This window comes from Physella acuta, unplaced genomic scaffold, assembly GCF_028476545.2.
Source record: "Physella acuta isolate Inbredline_101_S28 unplaced genomic scaffold, ASM2847654v3 ptg000931l, whole genome shotgun sequence".
Taxonomy (NCBI): domain Eukaryota; kingdom Metazoa; phylum Mollusca; class Gastropoda; family Physidae; genus Physella; species Physella acuta.
The window spans coordinates 191,224-204,586 of NW_026732448.1; the positions used below are offsets into that span (position 1 = coordinate 191,224).

Consider the following 13,363-nt stretch of genomic DNA (forward strand, 5'->3'; position numbering starts at 1 on the left):
ATTTTTAATTTAATTTTATTTTATAATTAGTTAAATTATTATTAACTAGTTACGTAATTTGATTTTAATTACTTTTGTTTATTTATTTATTTGATATATTTCTTTTCTTTGATGTATGGTATTTAAAATAAAAGACACTGTTCATTTGATTGTATGTATGTTTAATAGTAAACGGATAGGGGTGTTGGTGGATGAGAGGGGGAGTAATGATGGGGTTTGAGGGTAGGGGTGCGTTAGCGTGTACTTTGTGAATAACATCCATTAACCAGACATGTAACACCTGTTACGTATTGATCGCACCCACTGGGCCATCACAGCATGATGTCCCACCTAATTAAATTTTTGTTATGCTTCACCGAGTTTCCCCCGAGCGGTTTGATAGGTCATGATGATTAACGACGTACATTAAGTCCCTCTACGCGTTAAGTGTGGGAACATCTGTTACCACTTTAATTGATTTTTCCCCGATCGATATGTCAGCTCTGCGAAGCCAGCAGGTAACAGCTGGTGCTGTAATTACGCTGAGTAAGGACATTGGTTGTAACTATTCGCTTATAGCGAGGGTCAGCGAAAACAAAATATATTTAAGGGTTGGAATTTTCTTTCAACCACCGTTAAGTCAGGTTTGAGACGAAACAAAGTCTCGGTAGGTTCGTGTTTTTTAATTGGCGACAGGGCGACTTGGTGCGTTGGTACGTGAGGTATGCGGGGTAGACATGTTTTTTACAAGTCTGGAAAAGTAATTACGTTTTTGTATGACCGTTCCGATTTTCTTTTGATCTGACCACCATTTGACCACACTGAGCCAGATAAATTTAACAAATGTTCAATACATAGTCGCTTATAGTAACATGGGTGAGGGGTGTAAGCAGGCGGGTGGTGGTAAGGTGGTGGTGGTAAGGTGGTAGTGGTAAGGTGGTGGTAAGGTGGTGGTAAGGTGGTGGTAAGGTGGTGGTGGTAAGGTGGTGGTAAGGTGGTGGTAAGGTGGTGGTAAGGTGGTGGTGGTAAGGTGGTGGTAAGGTGGTGGTAAGGTGGTGGTAAGGTGGTGGTAAGGTGGTGGTGGTAAGGTGGTGGTAAGGTGGTGGTAAGGTGGTGGTAAGGTGGTGGTGGTGGTAAGGTGGTGGTAAGGTGGTGGTAAGGTGGTGGTAAGGTGGTGGTAAGGTGGTGGTAAGGTGGTGCTAAATTTGTTTGGAGTAAAGGATATATAGTAAAAGATTCCACCACCTAAGTGAGGTGGATTTTAATTTTAATTTTTTTATTTTTTTTTTTTTTCATCATCTGTTAACTTTAAGGTTCTATAACTCTATATATTTTAATACGTTTTTTTATTCAAATGAGTTTACTCCCCCTAACGTAAGTACATGTAAAGAGGGATTTCCTATAGATCTGTAATGAATTAGGTCTTTTTGACTATGACTTGTTGCCCAGGTGTTGACATGATACACTTTTTTGAGATACATGTACACACACACACACACACACACACATACACACGTACACACACACACATACACACACACACACACACACACACACACATGCGCGCGCGCGCGAAATTCATACTAGGTCGGTAAAGGCGGAGAGAACTTATAGGTATACATTATCATGGTGACAACAAAAGCGATCCTTATTTTATTTACATGAAAGCGTGTTTTCCAAAAAGTGTCGCCATGCCGTTGTCATTTTCGCAGCGGGGTTTATTTTAAGTGCACCTCGTGCACGTTTGTTTACATTTTAAAAGACGTGTCGCGTGTCTTCCCCACATGTCTTCCCTAATAGAGAAACGAGAGGAAAGACAACTGTTCTAAAATTAGAACAGCCTTGTTTACAGCCACGAGTAGCGTCCCTTGTGAAAAAACTCGCGTCAGAATCCTTAACTAAACATTCAATTTCTTTAACAAGTTAAAAAATAATTTAGGAAGACAAGGGTTAACAACATTAGACGCCACCGTTTTTTGTTTCCTGTGACGACAAGGCACAATACACTTTTGTATTTTATGTCTCAAGTAGAGGGGTGGGATATTTTTTCTTTGTAAGCGTGTTGTAAACAATAGGTAGAGGAAGCGATTACTAGGTAAGAGGGGAGAGAACGTGACGTCCATCGCGATATTTGAAAACATGGCGATGTTTAACCTCAACCAAAAAAGGCAATGAACCTAGAAGGAAGACGAATATATATCTTAGTCTTGCAGCAGATTACCTTCCCATGTTCGCTTTAGTATTACAGTTTTCATCAAACTTCTTTTTGACTTGAACTTCTTTAATTTTTAAGAAAGTTTACTTATACATAATTCATTACATAACAAAAATTTAATTAGGTGGGACATCATGCTGTGATGGCCCAGTGGGTGCGATCAATACGTAACAGGTGTTACATGTCTGGTTAATGGATGTTATTCACAAAGTACACGCTAACGCACCCCTACCCTCAAACCCCATCATTACTCCCCCTCTCATCCACCAACACCCCTATCCGTTTACTATTAAACATACATACAATCAAATAAACAAACCAACAAATTAAACAACAAAGAAAAGAAATATATCAAATAAATAAATAAACAAAAGTAATTAAAATCAAATTACGTAACTAGTTAATAATAATTTAACTAATTATAAAATAAAATAAAATTAAAAATAAACAAAATAAAAATAATTAAAAAGTAAACAAATAATCAAATTACGTAACTCGTTAATAAAAATTACACAATATAAACAAAGTAATTAAATTAAACAACAAGTAAACAAACAAATTAAACAAAATAAAAATACAATCAAAGTAATTAAATTACGTAACTCGATAATAAAAATTAATTAAAAATTTAAAAACTCATTAAAACTAATTAAAAAACGCATTAAAATTACGTAACTCGTTAATAAAAAATTAATTAAAAATTTTTAAAACTCATTAAAACTAATTAAAAAACACATTAAAATTACGTAACTAGGTCAAAAATTAATTAAAATTTTAAAAACTCATTAAAACTAATTTTAAAAAAACTCGTTAAAATTACGTAACTAGGTCAATGATTACGTAACTAGGTCAATGATTACGTAACTAGGTCAATGATTACGTCATAATGTCACTGATTACGTCACAAGGTCAACGGAGATTACGTCACCCCTCCTGCTCCGCCACCCTAGGGTGGGGGAGTATTTTACTATATCTCATTGTCCCAGGCTGCACCCACCCTCACCCAGCCTCTGCGCCAGGCTCACCCAGGCGGGTGAGTATTTTACTATATCTCATTGTCCCAGGCTGCGCCACCCTCCTGCTCCGCCAACGCCAGTTGTCGTAGTATTTTACTATATGTCGTTGTCCCAGGCTCCCCCTCCACCTCACCCTGCGATGCGCCAGGCTGGGAGTATTTTACTATATGTCATTGTCCCTTCACCCTTCCCTGCTCCCGAGTATTTTGCTATATGTCATTGTACATCTCCCCCTCCTGCTCCGCCAAAAATGCTAACCAAAAGGGACCTAATATACTACTGACCTAGGGCAACAATGAACGGTCCACATATTCATCTATCATGCGACCTAGGGCATCAATGAACTGTCCACATGTTAATCTTGTGACCTAGGGCAACAATGAACGGTCTACAAAGAAAGTTAAACCACTAACAAAAAAGTACCACGAAAACCGAAAACAGTTGTACCTTATCAGTAATTAACGCAGTTTTTAATGAATCATTAGTAATTAACTCATTTTCATAATGAGTCATTAGTAATTCACGCATTTTCATACTGAATCGTCAGTTATTGACGCATTGTCATACTCAATCATCAGTAATTAACGCATCTGTTAATGAATCATCAGTAATTAACGCAGTGTCATACTGAATCATCAGTAATTAACGCATCTGTTAATGAATCATCAGTAATTAACGCATCTTTTAATGAATCAGCAGTAATTAGCGCAGCGTCGCACTGAATCATCAGTAATTAACGTATCTTTTAATGAATCATCAGTAATAGGGCTGGTAAGTAGGTCACTAACCAGTTCTTCGGCTCAATAAAACCTGAATGAGCCATAGAACTGGTTGGTGACCTACTTACCAGTCCTATTAACGCATCTTTTAATAAATCAGAACCAACGTCAACCAGGGACCGTCGCAGAACTTCCAGGCCCACCCCGACACCCGCTACACCTTCCACGTTTTCTTGAGACTGGCCACGGGGTCCCCCACACAAGAGGCTAAAGTTACTGTTGCCCTCAAACGGTCAGACAACGGTAAACAACATCTTGTTTCACTCACACCACTTTCATCAACTCGTGCAACTGACCGTAGGGTATTCTAGAAACAGACCAAATTCTAACATAGTTTGACTAGCAATTGTGATACGATAATTGTTAAACGTTGAATGTGTTAGTGCCGGTGTACGAGTATGATTTTTATCTATTGACACTAGGCCAAGACGAATACATCAGAGTGGCCAACCATCCTTACATTACCCCTGCCGATGGATGGGTTAACGTTGGAGGAAATTTTCACATACCAAATCATGGTGAGTCTCTCTATTCACGGGTTTCACACACTCAATGTTAAATACGTTTTTAAGTTACTAATTAATTAAAAAAAAATTAAATGTTACAAAAAATGTATATATATATATATATATATATATATATATATATATATATATATATATATATATATATATATATATATATATATATACAATATATATATATACAATATATATATATACAATATATATATATATATATATATATATATATATATATATATATATATATATATATATATATATATATATATATATATATATATATATATATAATATAGATCATCGTAACATAATCCAGACTTTCCTTCCCCCAGATAAGTTACGTAATCTATTGAACACCCGTTATAATCTGATGAACATGTACCGTGTAACATACATGATGTCATATGTTATTTATCTGGCAATGGTTTAACATTTGTATGTTAACGCCATTTCCTTTGTTACTCATCATGATAGTATCGTGTTTTAATGTTGTAGCTTATAGTCAGGCCAGGGTGTACCTAGAAGGTATCGCTACCAGTGTTGAGTTCTACATAGACGACGCGTCTTTAAAGGAACTGGAGTACAACTCGGGGTGGAAGGCGGCCGCTAACGCCAAGATTGAAGAATTCAGAAAGAGTAACATACATTTCAAGTAAGTCGCCTCATGGCAAGCTTGTGGGTGTTTTTGTAATAAGAGATGTGGCAGTATTCTAATTGTTGCTTCCGTAAGTGTAAATCGTTATTTATTTATGTATTTATTTATTGCGTAATTTATGGATAAAATAGCACGCATATTTTACCTTTAAATAAACATCGGTTGCATTGTTGTATAATTTAAATGTGATGTTACATAAAGGGTGTAAATAGAATAATTTCAACATTTTATTAGTTTTAGCATTAGCGATAAAATTTAAAGATATTAACAAAACACGTCATTAACCCTCAGAGTTATTATATTGTACAATTATATATATATATATATATATATATATATATATATATATATATATATATATATATATATATATATATATATATATATATATATATATAATAATAATAATAATAATAATAATAATAATAATAATAAAATCGTAATTTCCTCAACAGTTTTCACGTTGACCCTAAGTTTAGTGCCAGTGATATCAAAGTTAAGGTAAATATTCGTGAGTGGATGGTTAGAGGTAAGATTTGATCAGGTGAGTGGATGGTTAGGGGTAAGATTTGACAGGATACAACAGCCAACAGCAGACAGCAAGACGCAGCTAAGGACATTTCTAAAAAAAAACACTTCCTTAAGCTGCACGGAGATGGAAAATACAAGAACACAATGCTGAATTAAATGTGGAGAGAGCTAGATTCGATGAAAAACTATTTAATAGATTTGTACACAACAACAAATCGTTCCTCATATATATGTAAGAAGTTACTTATCTGATCGTAAATCAGGATAAACCCCTCACCATTGGTGAAATACTAATAAGGGTTCGGTAAATGCGGATATGAAACTGGTGGGGTTCAGTACCTCCAAAAATGTTGAGAACCACTGCATTAGTCGAAGTGTATGTTTGTCATTTTTAGGCATTAATTGAGTCTGTTAGTCGACTGTAATACTAAATGTAAGCGTATCTTCGTCCTTTTAAATTTAAGTAATTGTACGCGTGTTTTAGTAAGGGATAGTCACGTAATAAGAGCCGGACGATAAACACAACAAATTGATTTATTTGTATAGTTGTTCCTATAAAAGTTAAATGACCATAACAGGATTTAAAAAAAAAACGATAATGAATTTAACATAATATCAATACAAAAAAAATTAGTTTCTCGCCATGACGTAATAGTTGTAGAAGTTAGTGGAGAATAAAGAGAATTGAATTTCACAGATTGATCACAGAAAACATTTGTTCGGGTTCGGATCCTTGCTACGCCCAGACCACCTTCTAAGCAGCACTCACCAGCGCTATCGTGATATCGCCTACTACATGTTTAACTGGGCTGTCCTTCAGGACTACAAGTGGACATTTAACAGGGGAACTCCGGTAAGTGTAGAGATACAAGTGGACATTTAACAGGGGAACTCCGGTAAGTGTAGAGATACAAGTGGACATTTAACAGGGGAACTCCGGTAAGTGATTAGATACAAGTGGACATTTAACAGGGGAACTCCGGTAAGTGTAGAGATACAAGTGGACATTTAACAGGGGAACTCCGGTAAGTGTAGAGATACAAGTGGACATTTAACAGGGGAACTCCGGTAAGTGATTAGATACAAGTGGACATTTAACAGGGGAACTCCGGTAAGTGTAGAGATACAAGTGGACATTTAACAGGGGAACTCCGGTAAGTGTAGAGATACAAGTGGACATTTGACAGGGGAACTCCGGTAAGTGTAGAGATACAAGTGGACATTTGACAGGGGAACTCCGGTAAGTGTAGAGATACAAGTGGACATTTGACAGGGGAACTCCGGTAAGTGTAGAGATACAAGTGGACATTTAACAGGGGAACTCCGGTAAGTGATTAGATACAAGTGGACATTTGACAGGGGAACTCCGGTAAGTGTAGAGATACAAGTGGACATTTAATAGGGGAACTCTGGTAAGTGTAGAGATACAAGTGGACATTTAACAGGGGAACTCCGGTAAGTGATTAGATACAAGTGGACATTTAACAGGGGAACTCCGGTAAGTGTAGAGATACAAGTGGACATTTAACAGGGGAACTCCGGTAAGTGATTAGATACAAGTGGACATTTAACAGGGGAACTCCGGTAAGTGTCTAGATACACGTGGACATTTAACAGGGGAACTCCGGTAAGTGATTAGATACAAGTGGACATTTAACAGGGGAACTCCGGTAAGTGTCTAGATACAAGTGGACATTTAACAGGGGAACTCCGGTAAGTGATTAGATACAAGTGGACATTTAACAGGGGAACTCCGGTAAGTGTCTAGATACAAGTGGACATTTAACAGGCGAACTCCGGTAAGTGTCTAGATACAAGTGGACATTTAACAGGGGAACTCCGGTAAGTGTCTAGATACAAGTGGACATTTAACAGGGGAACTCCGGTAAGTGTCTAGATACAAGTGGACATTTAACAGGGGAACTCCGGTAAGTGATTAGATACAAGTGGACATTTAACAGGGGAACTCCGGTAAGTGTCTAGATACAAGTGGACATTTAACAGGGGAACTCCGGTAAGTGTCTAGATACAAGTGAACATTTAACAGGGGAACTCCGGTAAGTGTCTAGATTTTTAAAAACTGGGGATTATAATACGATTTTAAAAAGTGTGTACAAAGAGGTGTTACGGGTGAGGTGAGACATGTTGAGATATTGAAAGACCAAATTAGAGAGCCGGGTCAATGTAAAGAAAATGATATGTCAATGTTATGTCGATCATCTGTCAATGTAGTGGCAATATTAAGTCAATGCTCTGTGAATATTGTATCAATGTTGTGTCAATGTTGTATCAATGTTGATTCTATGCCCTGTCAATGTTGTGTCAATGTTGATTCTATGCCCTGTCAATGTTGCGTCAATGTTGATTCTATGCCCTGTCAATGTTGTGTCAATGTTGTGTCAATGTTGATTCTATGCCCTGTCAATGTTGTGCCAATGTTGATTCTATGCCCTGTCAATGTTGTGTCAATGTTGATTCTATGCCTGTCAATGTTGTGTCAATGTTGATTCTATGCCCTGTCAATGTTGTTTAAATGTTGAGTCTTTGATCTGTAAATGTTGTATCAATGTTGATTCTACGCCTTGTCCCTGTCAATGTCGTATCAATGCTGCCATATTGTTGTTCCACTATGACCCCAAGTAAAACCTAACTACCAACACATCTGTGTACAGGATCACCCCGATTATTCTCGTGCTCTTGCTGCAACTGACGAACTCGCTAAAAATGGGTTGGTTTTTTTTTTTTTAAATAAATTACTTTAGTATTCATTGCTATTTTAAAAATTGTTGTTATTATAGGCTTATTTTATATGCATTACAATCTTTTTCGTTTTTTTTTTCGATATTGCTCATATAAAATCAATGATATATAAAATTCAGCCTGTTTTTTTAATATTACAGTATTCAAGTCAGAGGTCATTGCATGTTTTGGGACGTGCCAGATAAAGAACCGAGTTGGGTTAAGCCGTTGAGTGGACAGGCGTTGAAGGACGCAGTTGATGAGCGTATTCGTTACATGACCAGCATAACCAAAGGGAAGTAAGTCATGAATTATATCTAGTATTTACTAGTAAAGTTAGAGTTACTTCTAATTGATTTTTCAAGCTAAAACAGCCACACAAAAATGGTTTCGATTTTTTTAAGGTTTTGTACTAATGATTCTAAAAATGTAGATACCAATATTAATTTTGCAGGGCTATTAGGAAGTCATGGGATTTTTTGTTTATCTTCTAAGGACAAAACTTGCACACAATTTATCTCAAACACAAAAAGTTATCCTCATACTTTAACTTTATTCCGAATTCCGATAAGACTCCGATATATTGTAGACCCAAGAAGAACATGCCATCTAATCAGCCTAAATGTTTAGATATTAACAGGCTGAATAGGGGAAAAAATGACACCCGTCGATGATAAAGGAGTTTAACGTGGGCGCTTTTCTATAAGTGGGTGTAACCACGCCTCCTTTTCTCTATAGAAAAATTAAAAAGCTTATTTTAATTGAGGCAAAATAACGTCCCCACACCCACCCACTGCCTGTGTAACTTCATCTCTCTGTCCCACAGACTCGCCCACTGGGATATCAACAATGAAATACTGCACGGCAATTTTTTCGAAGCAAAAACCGGCGACCCGGCATACAGTCAGCACATGTACAGGGCTGTCCATGCAGCTGACCCTTCACCCAAGCTGTTCCTCAACGACTATAACGTCGTGGCACAGGGGAGCCACACACTGGTTTGTTCGACTTCAATGTTGATATTACTTACAGCAGTATCGTGCTAGTGACTAGACTATTAAACATTATTACCTCCCTTGACAACCAACTAACGTTTGAAGACGCGTATTTTAGTGAGCGGCTCGAGTACTAGCACGTCCCTGAGCACACACAGCTCTAATGGGTACTTGGCTCATGGTAGGGAAGGTAATCCCCTGTAGGCATAGAACGGATCACACTACGCGTTTTTATGTCGATGCCACAGAAGAAGTTGGAAGGGGTAACAGATATTAGTGCGTAAACCAAATTTTTTAGTTGCCTCCCCTAGTTTGTCTGATTGAATTGGCTTGGGAAAATCTTTACTAAGTTACAGATCTTTCTTATATTTTTTAAATCGTTAAACATTAGATAGTTTTTTGTTCTTATAAAAATGTTCTAATTAGGCAAATCTTAGAAGTGAGAAAAATCGGTTCAAAAAATTAAAATGGGAAGCGATGATTGATTGTTAGAGTAAATTTGAAGCCTCAAAATGGTTTAGAATTGTTTTGTCGGGTAAAACAGCTGCAGTAGAGTACATCACGAGGTCCCTCCGGTGAACGTGACAACAGGCGTGCTCTGCTTCACCTACATCACTGGGCGTCGGGTGGCGATCAAATAACCTTTGATAACAACAATCATGTGATGTCAACTGATGACCGATACTGTCATGTCATATAGTGAAGTTATCTAATGACATATACTGTCATGTCATCCTGTGATGTCAACTAATGACCGATACTGTCATGTCATATAGTGATGTCATCTAGTGACATATACCGTCGTGTCATACTTTCATGTCAGCTAATGACCTATAATGTACTTTAGCACGTGGTGTTTTAAGATAATAAATCAAGTGATTATAAGCTCCATACATATCAACAGTATTGTATTCCAATATCAACAATGTTATATAATATATAAGCTCCATGTATATTCTGGTAAAACCTTAGTTTAGCGTCGTAAATTCTGTCAAAACTAGTAATGTGAGGGAGAGAGAATTAATGAATATATCTTTAAATATGAGTATATTTTCGTATACTTTAATAAAATATTATAGATAATTGAATAATAGATCACCATTGATGGTTAAATCAATTTAAATATCCTGAAATTAGTTTTTATCAACCCTGTTCGAGATAGTAAATTTGCTATTATAAAACAGCAGCCATCTTAATAATATAAGGTTTTACCGTATAATATTTCAACAGTATTGTGATCATTAACATCGTGTACATATTTTATACCAGGCCTATTTGACGATGATACAAAAATTTAAGTCAGCGAACATTGGCTTGGGTGGGGTAGGCGTTCAAAGTCATTTCAGTAACTACACAGCACCGGATGTGACGTTGATGAAGGTAAACACGTTAACTGACATTGTTAATGTCAGTGTTTCTTCCAGACTTTTTTTCTCCGGGGGTGCACATGATATTTTCGGGGGGCGGGGGGACTACATTTTCCGGGGGGGGGAGGTTGGACACTGTTAAAAGTATATGTTTTCTATATAAATTCCATTTCGTTCGGGAAGGCGGTAGGCTTTCTTGGGGGGGGGGGGGGGGAGGGCGGGGCGGCGAAGAGATGACTGGAAGAAATTTTAATTTATTGTTTTATTTTAAGAACATCATGTCAAAATTAAAATGTGGATTCTCTGGTTCCACCAAATCAATGTAGCATTAGTGCATTAATTAAATGTTAATGAGTGACGAAGATGGTGTGTCGTGTGTTGTTTCAGCACAGACTGGATGTGCTCGGCATTGCTGGACTCCCCATCTGGATTACAGAGCTGGATCTGTCCGCACATGATGAAAACACGCGCGCTGATTGGTTAGTTTGGGATTATTTTTAGCGCTATTTCCATTCTTTAGCGCAATTTCCATTCTGGAGAATTGAGTTTATTAACCCGTCATTTCTGGATGGATGAAGGAATGGATGAATGAATTGTGTCCGCAGCTTTAAGTCGTATCTCCTCCTCAACGAAGCAATATCGAGGACTAGTTCCAAAAGCAATTATGTTAAGCAAGTTACGAGGATGAACATAGGCCATAAAAATTCCGGGTTTCTTTCATGGATTTCCCGGAAAAGCCAAAAAAACTCGAAAAAATGCAGTTTTTGGCCCATATTTCGGCAACCAGACCACTTAGCAACTTGAAACATGTACCAATCGATTCCTGCCATAATTTAGAACAATATTGCCGAAGAAAGTTTTCAAAAATATCCTTTCGTTCGGTCACAAAAAAAATTTTGAATTAATTAAAATTTGGACCGAATTAGTAGGCATTTTTATCCAACCACATCACACGCGTCATCACGTTCAATAGCTGCGCCATCACGTTCAATGGCTGCGACATCACGTTCGGTAGCTAGGCGCGCAATGGTTTTTAGTCATGTAACTCTATTGTAAATAAAACATGTAAAATACTGAAAAAAATTTAATAAAAAACGTTTTAATAACTAACCAATGGTTTTACTAACCCTGCTCTTGACAGAGCTATTTTTAGATAACATAAGGAAATTGCGCTAAAATTGTCACTAGACTTTTTAATTACCTTGTTTTATATTGACTGCGTATTTTTCCCAACAGATTTCTGTTATATCTTTTTATTATTGTTACCAAAATATTACAAAAATATGACATTTCGACACACAATGATCCCGTATAACGTTAAATAACATTTCCATTTTAGGGGTCCTGACCCCTTTCCGCCATCCCTCCGCAAAAAAAAAAATCCAATACAATTCAGGATTATTTATTTTGCTAAATATATAAATTACATTGAAGTTCCTACAAACCATTTCAGCGCATCGAATACATGAAATGCATCTTGCTCACACAGTTTCGCTGTTTAGAAATGATTACACCCTACCCATTAGATAGAAATGAGAACCCACCCCTAACACGTTTTTCAGACAATATAATCCACGCACGATCCCAAAGCAAACCCAACATAACTTCCTTGCTATGTTGTAGGTACGAAAACGCTTTGCGGGTGTACTTCAGTCATCCATCAGTTGAGGGGGTTTTGTTCTGGGGCTTCTGGGACGATGACGTTGTATACGATCGTGCTCTGGTTCACGGATCATCTTTTACGGTAACTCGTCTCTATCGTTTGTGTCATCTCCTTCATTAATTGCAAGTATTCATTACTCGAATCTATATTATAATTACTGCTTGAATTCATTCTTAACTGACAACGCGCGAATTTTGATGATGGGAGGTAATCAAGAAAGTCGTGGAGTAATTGGTTTTGTTTGGTTATTCCCCTTACATTGTACTTTTCAGCTGGATAAAGCCGGTGAGCGTTATTTACATCTGATCAAAGAAGAATGGAGCACTCATGTCAACCGGTCTTTGTCGGCTGGAACATCCTTCAATGTCAAGGGCTTTCAAGGAACTTACGACCTGACGGTGTTATATCATGATAAACCAATCCAAACGCAAACCTTTACTCTAGGAAAAACAGACAAGACTCTAAACATCACGATATCCGGTGATGGCCGTAAGTACACACGTTTTTCGACTGATATCGGTTGTTTGGTGGCTCTTCGATGTATGTATTTTTAACCTATGAGCTATTATGGTACTCGTTGAGAATAACTAAATTTTATTATATTTTTTTTTTCTCTACAGATCAAATCAACGTCCCTGCACATCCAAACCCATTTGGTTAAAAATATTTTGGGTGTTTATTAATAAAAAAATCATGTTCTGTTTTGTTTAACTGCAGTTGAGTTTAAAAGCCTACATCTGTTGTCTACTAAGTAATATCATAGAGTGGCGTAGGCAGGGGGGGGGGGGTCATAACCCCCCCCCCCCATAGACCCCTCGGTATATATATATCAAGTATGAGGGGGGGGGGTGCAAATGAAAAGTTTGAGGGGAGGGGGTTGCAAATCGAAAGTTTGTCCCC

The 13,363-nt window shown here is 37.2% G+C and overlaps 1 protein-coding gene across 2 annotated transcripts in view; it reads left to right on the plus strand.

Annotated features, from left to right (window-relative positions):
• LOC131953574 (anti-sigma-I factor RsgI6-like) overlaps positions 1–13,166 on the plus strand; it is a 51,378-nt gene extending 38,212 nt beyond the window's left edge. The window contains exons 2-14 of one of the 2 annotated variants that reach the window (XM_059316806.1): positions 4,090–4,232; positions 4,412–4,507; positions 5,009–5,165; positions 5,624–5,669; positions 6,397–6,552; positions 8,372–8,427; positions 8,600–8,737; positions 9,265–9,436; positions 10,703–10,813; positions 11,188–11,279; positions 12,424–12,544; positions 12,736–12,952; positions 13,084–13,166. In XM_059316806.1, coding sequence (XP_059172789.1) covers positions 4,090–4,232; positions 4,412–4,507; positions 5,009–5,165; positions 5,624–5,669; positions 6,397–6,552; positions 8,372–8,427; positions 8,600–8,737; positions 9,265–9,436; positions 10,703–10,813; positions 11,188–11,279; positions 12,424–12,544; positions 12,736–12,952; positions 13,084–13,124 — 1,546 coding nt within the window. In that variant the 3' untranslated portion in view covers positions 13,125–13,166. The remainder of the gene's footprint in view (positions 1–4,089; positions 4,233–4,411; positions 4,508–5,008; positions 5,166–5,623; positions 5,670–6,396; positions 6,553–8,371; positions 8,428–8,599; positions 8,738–9,264; positions 9,437–10,702; positions 10,814–11,187; positions 11,280–12,423; positions 12,545–12,735; positions 12,953–13,083) is intronic. The other variant, XM_059316807.1, reaches the window with a different exon arrangement.
• The last annotated feature ends 197 nt before the right edge of the window (positions 13,167–13,363 follow it).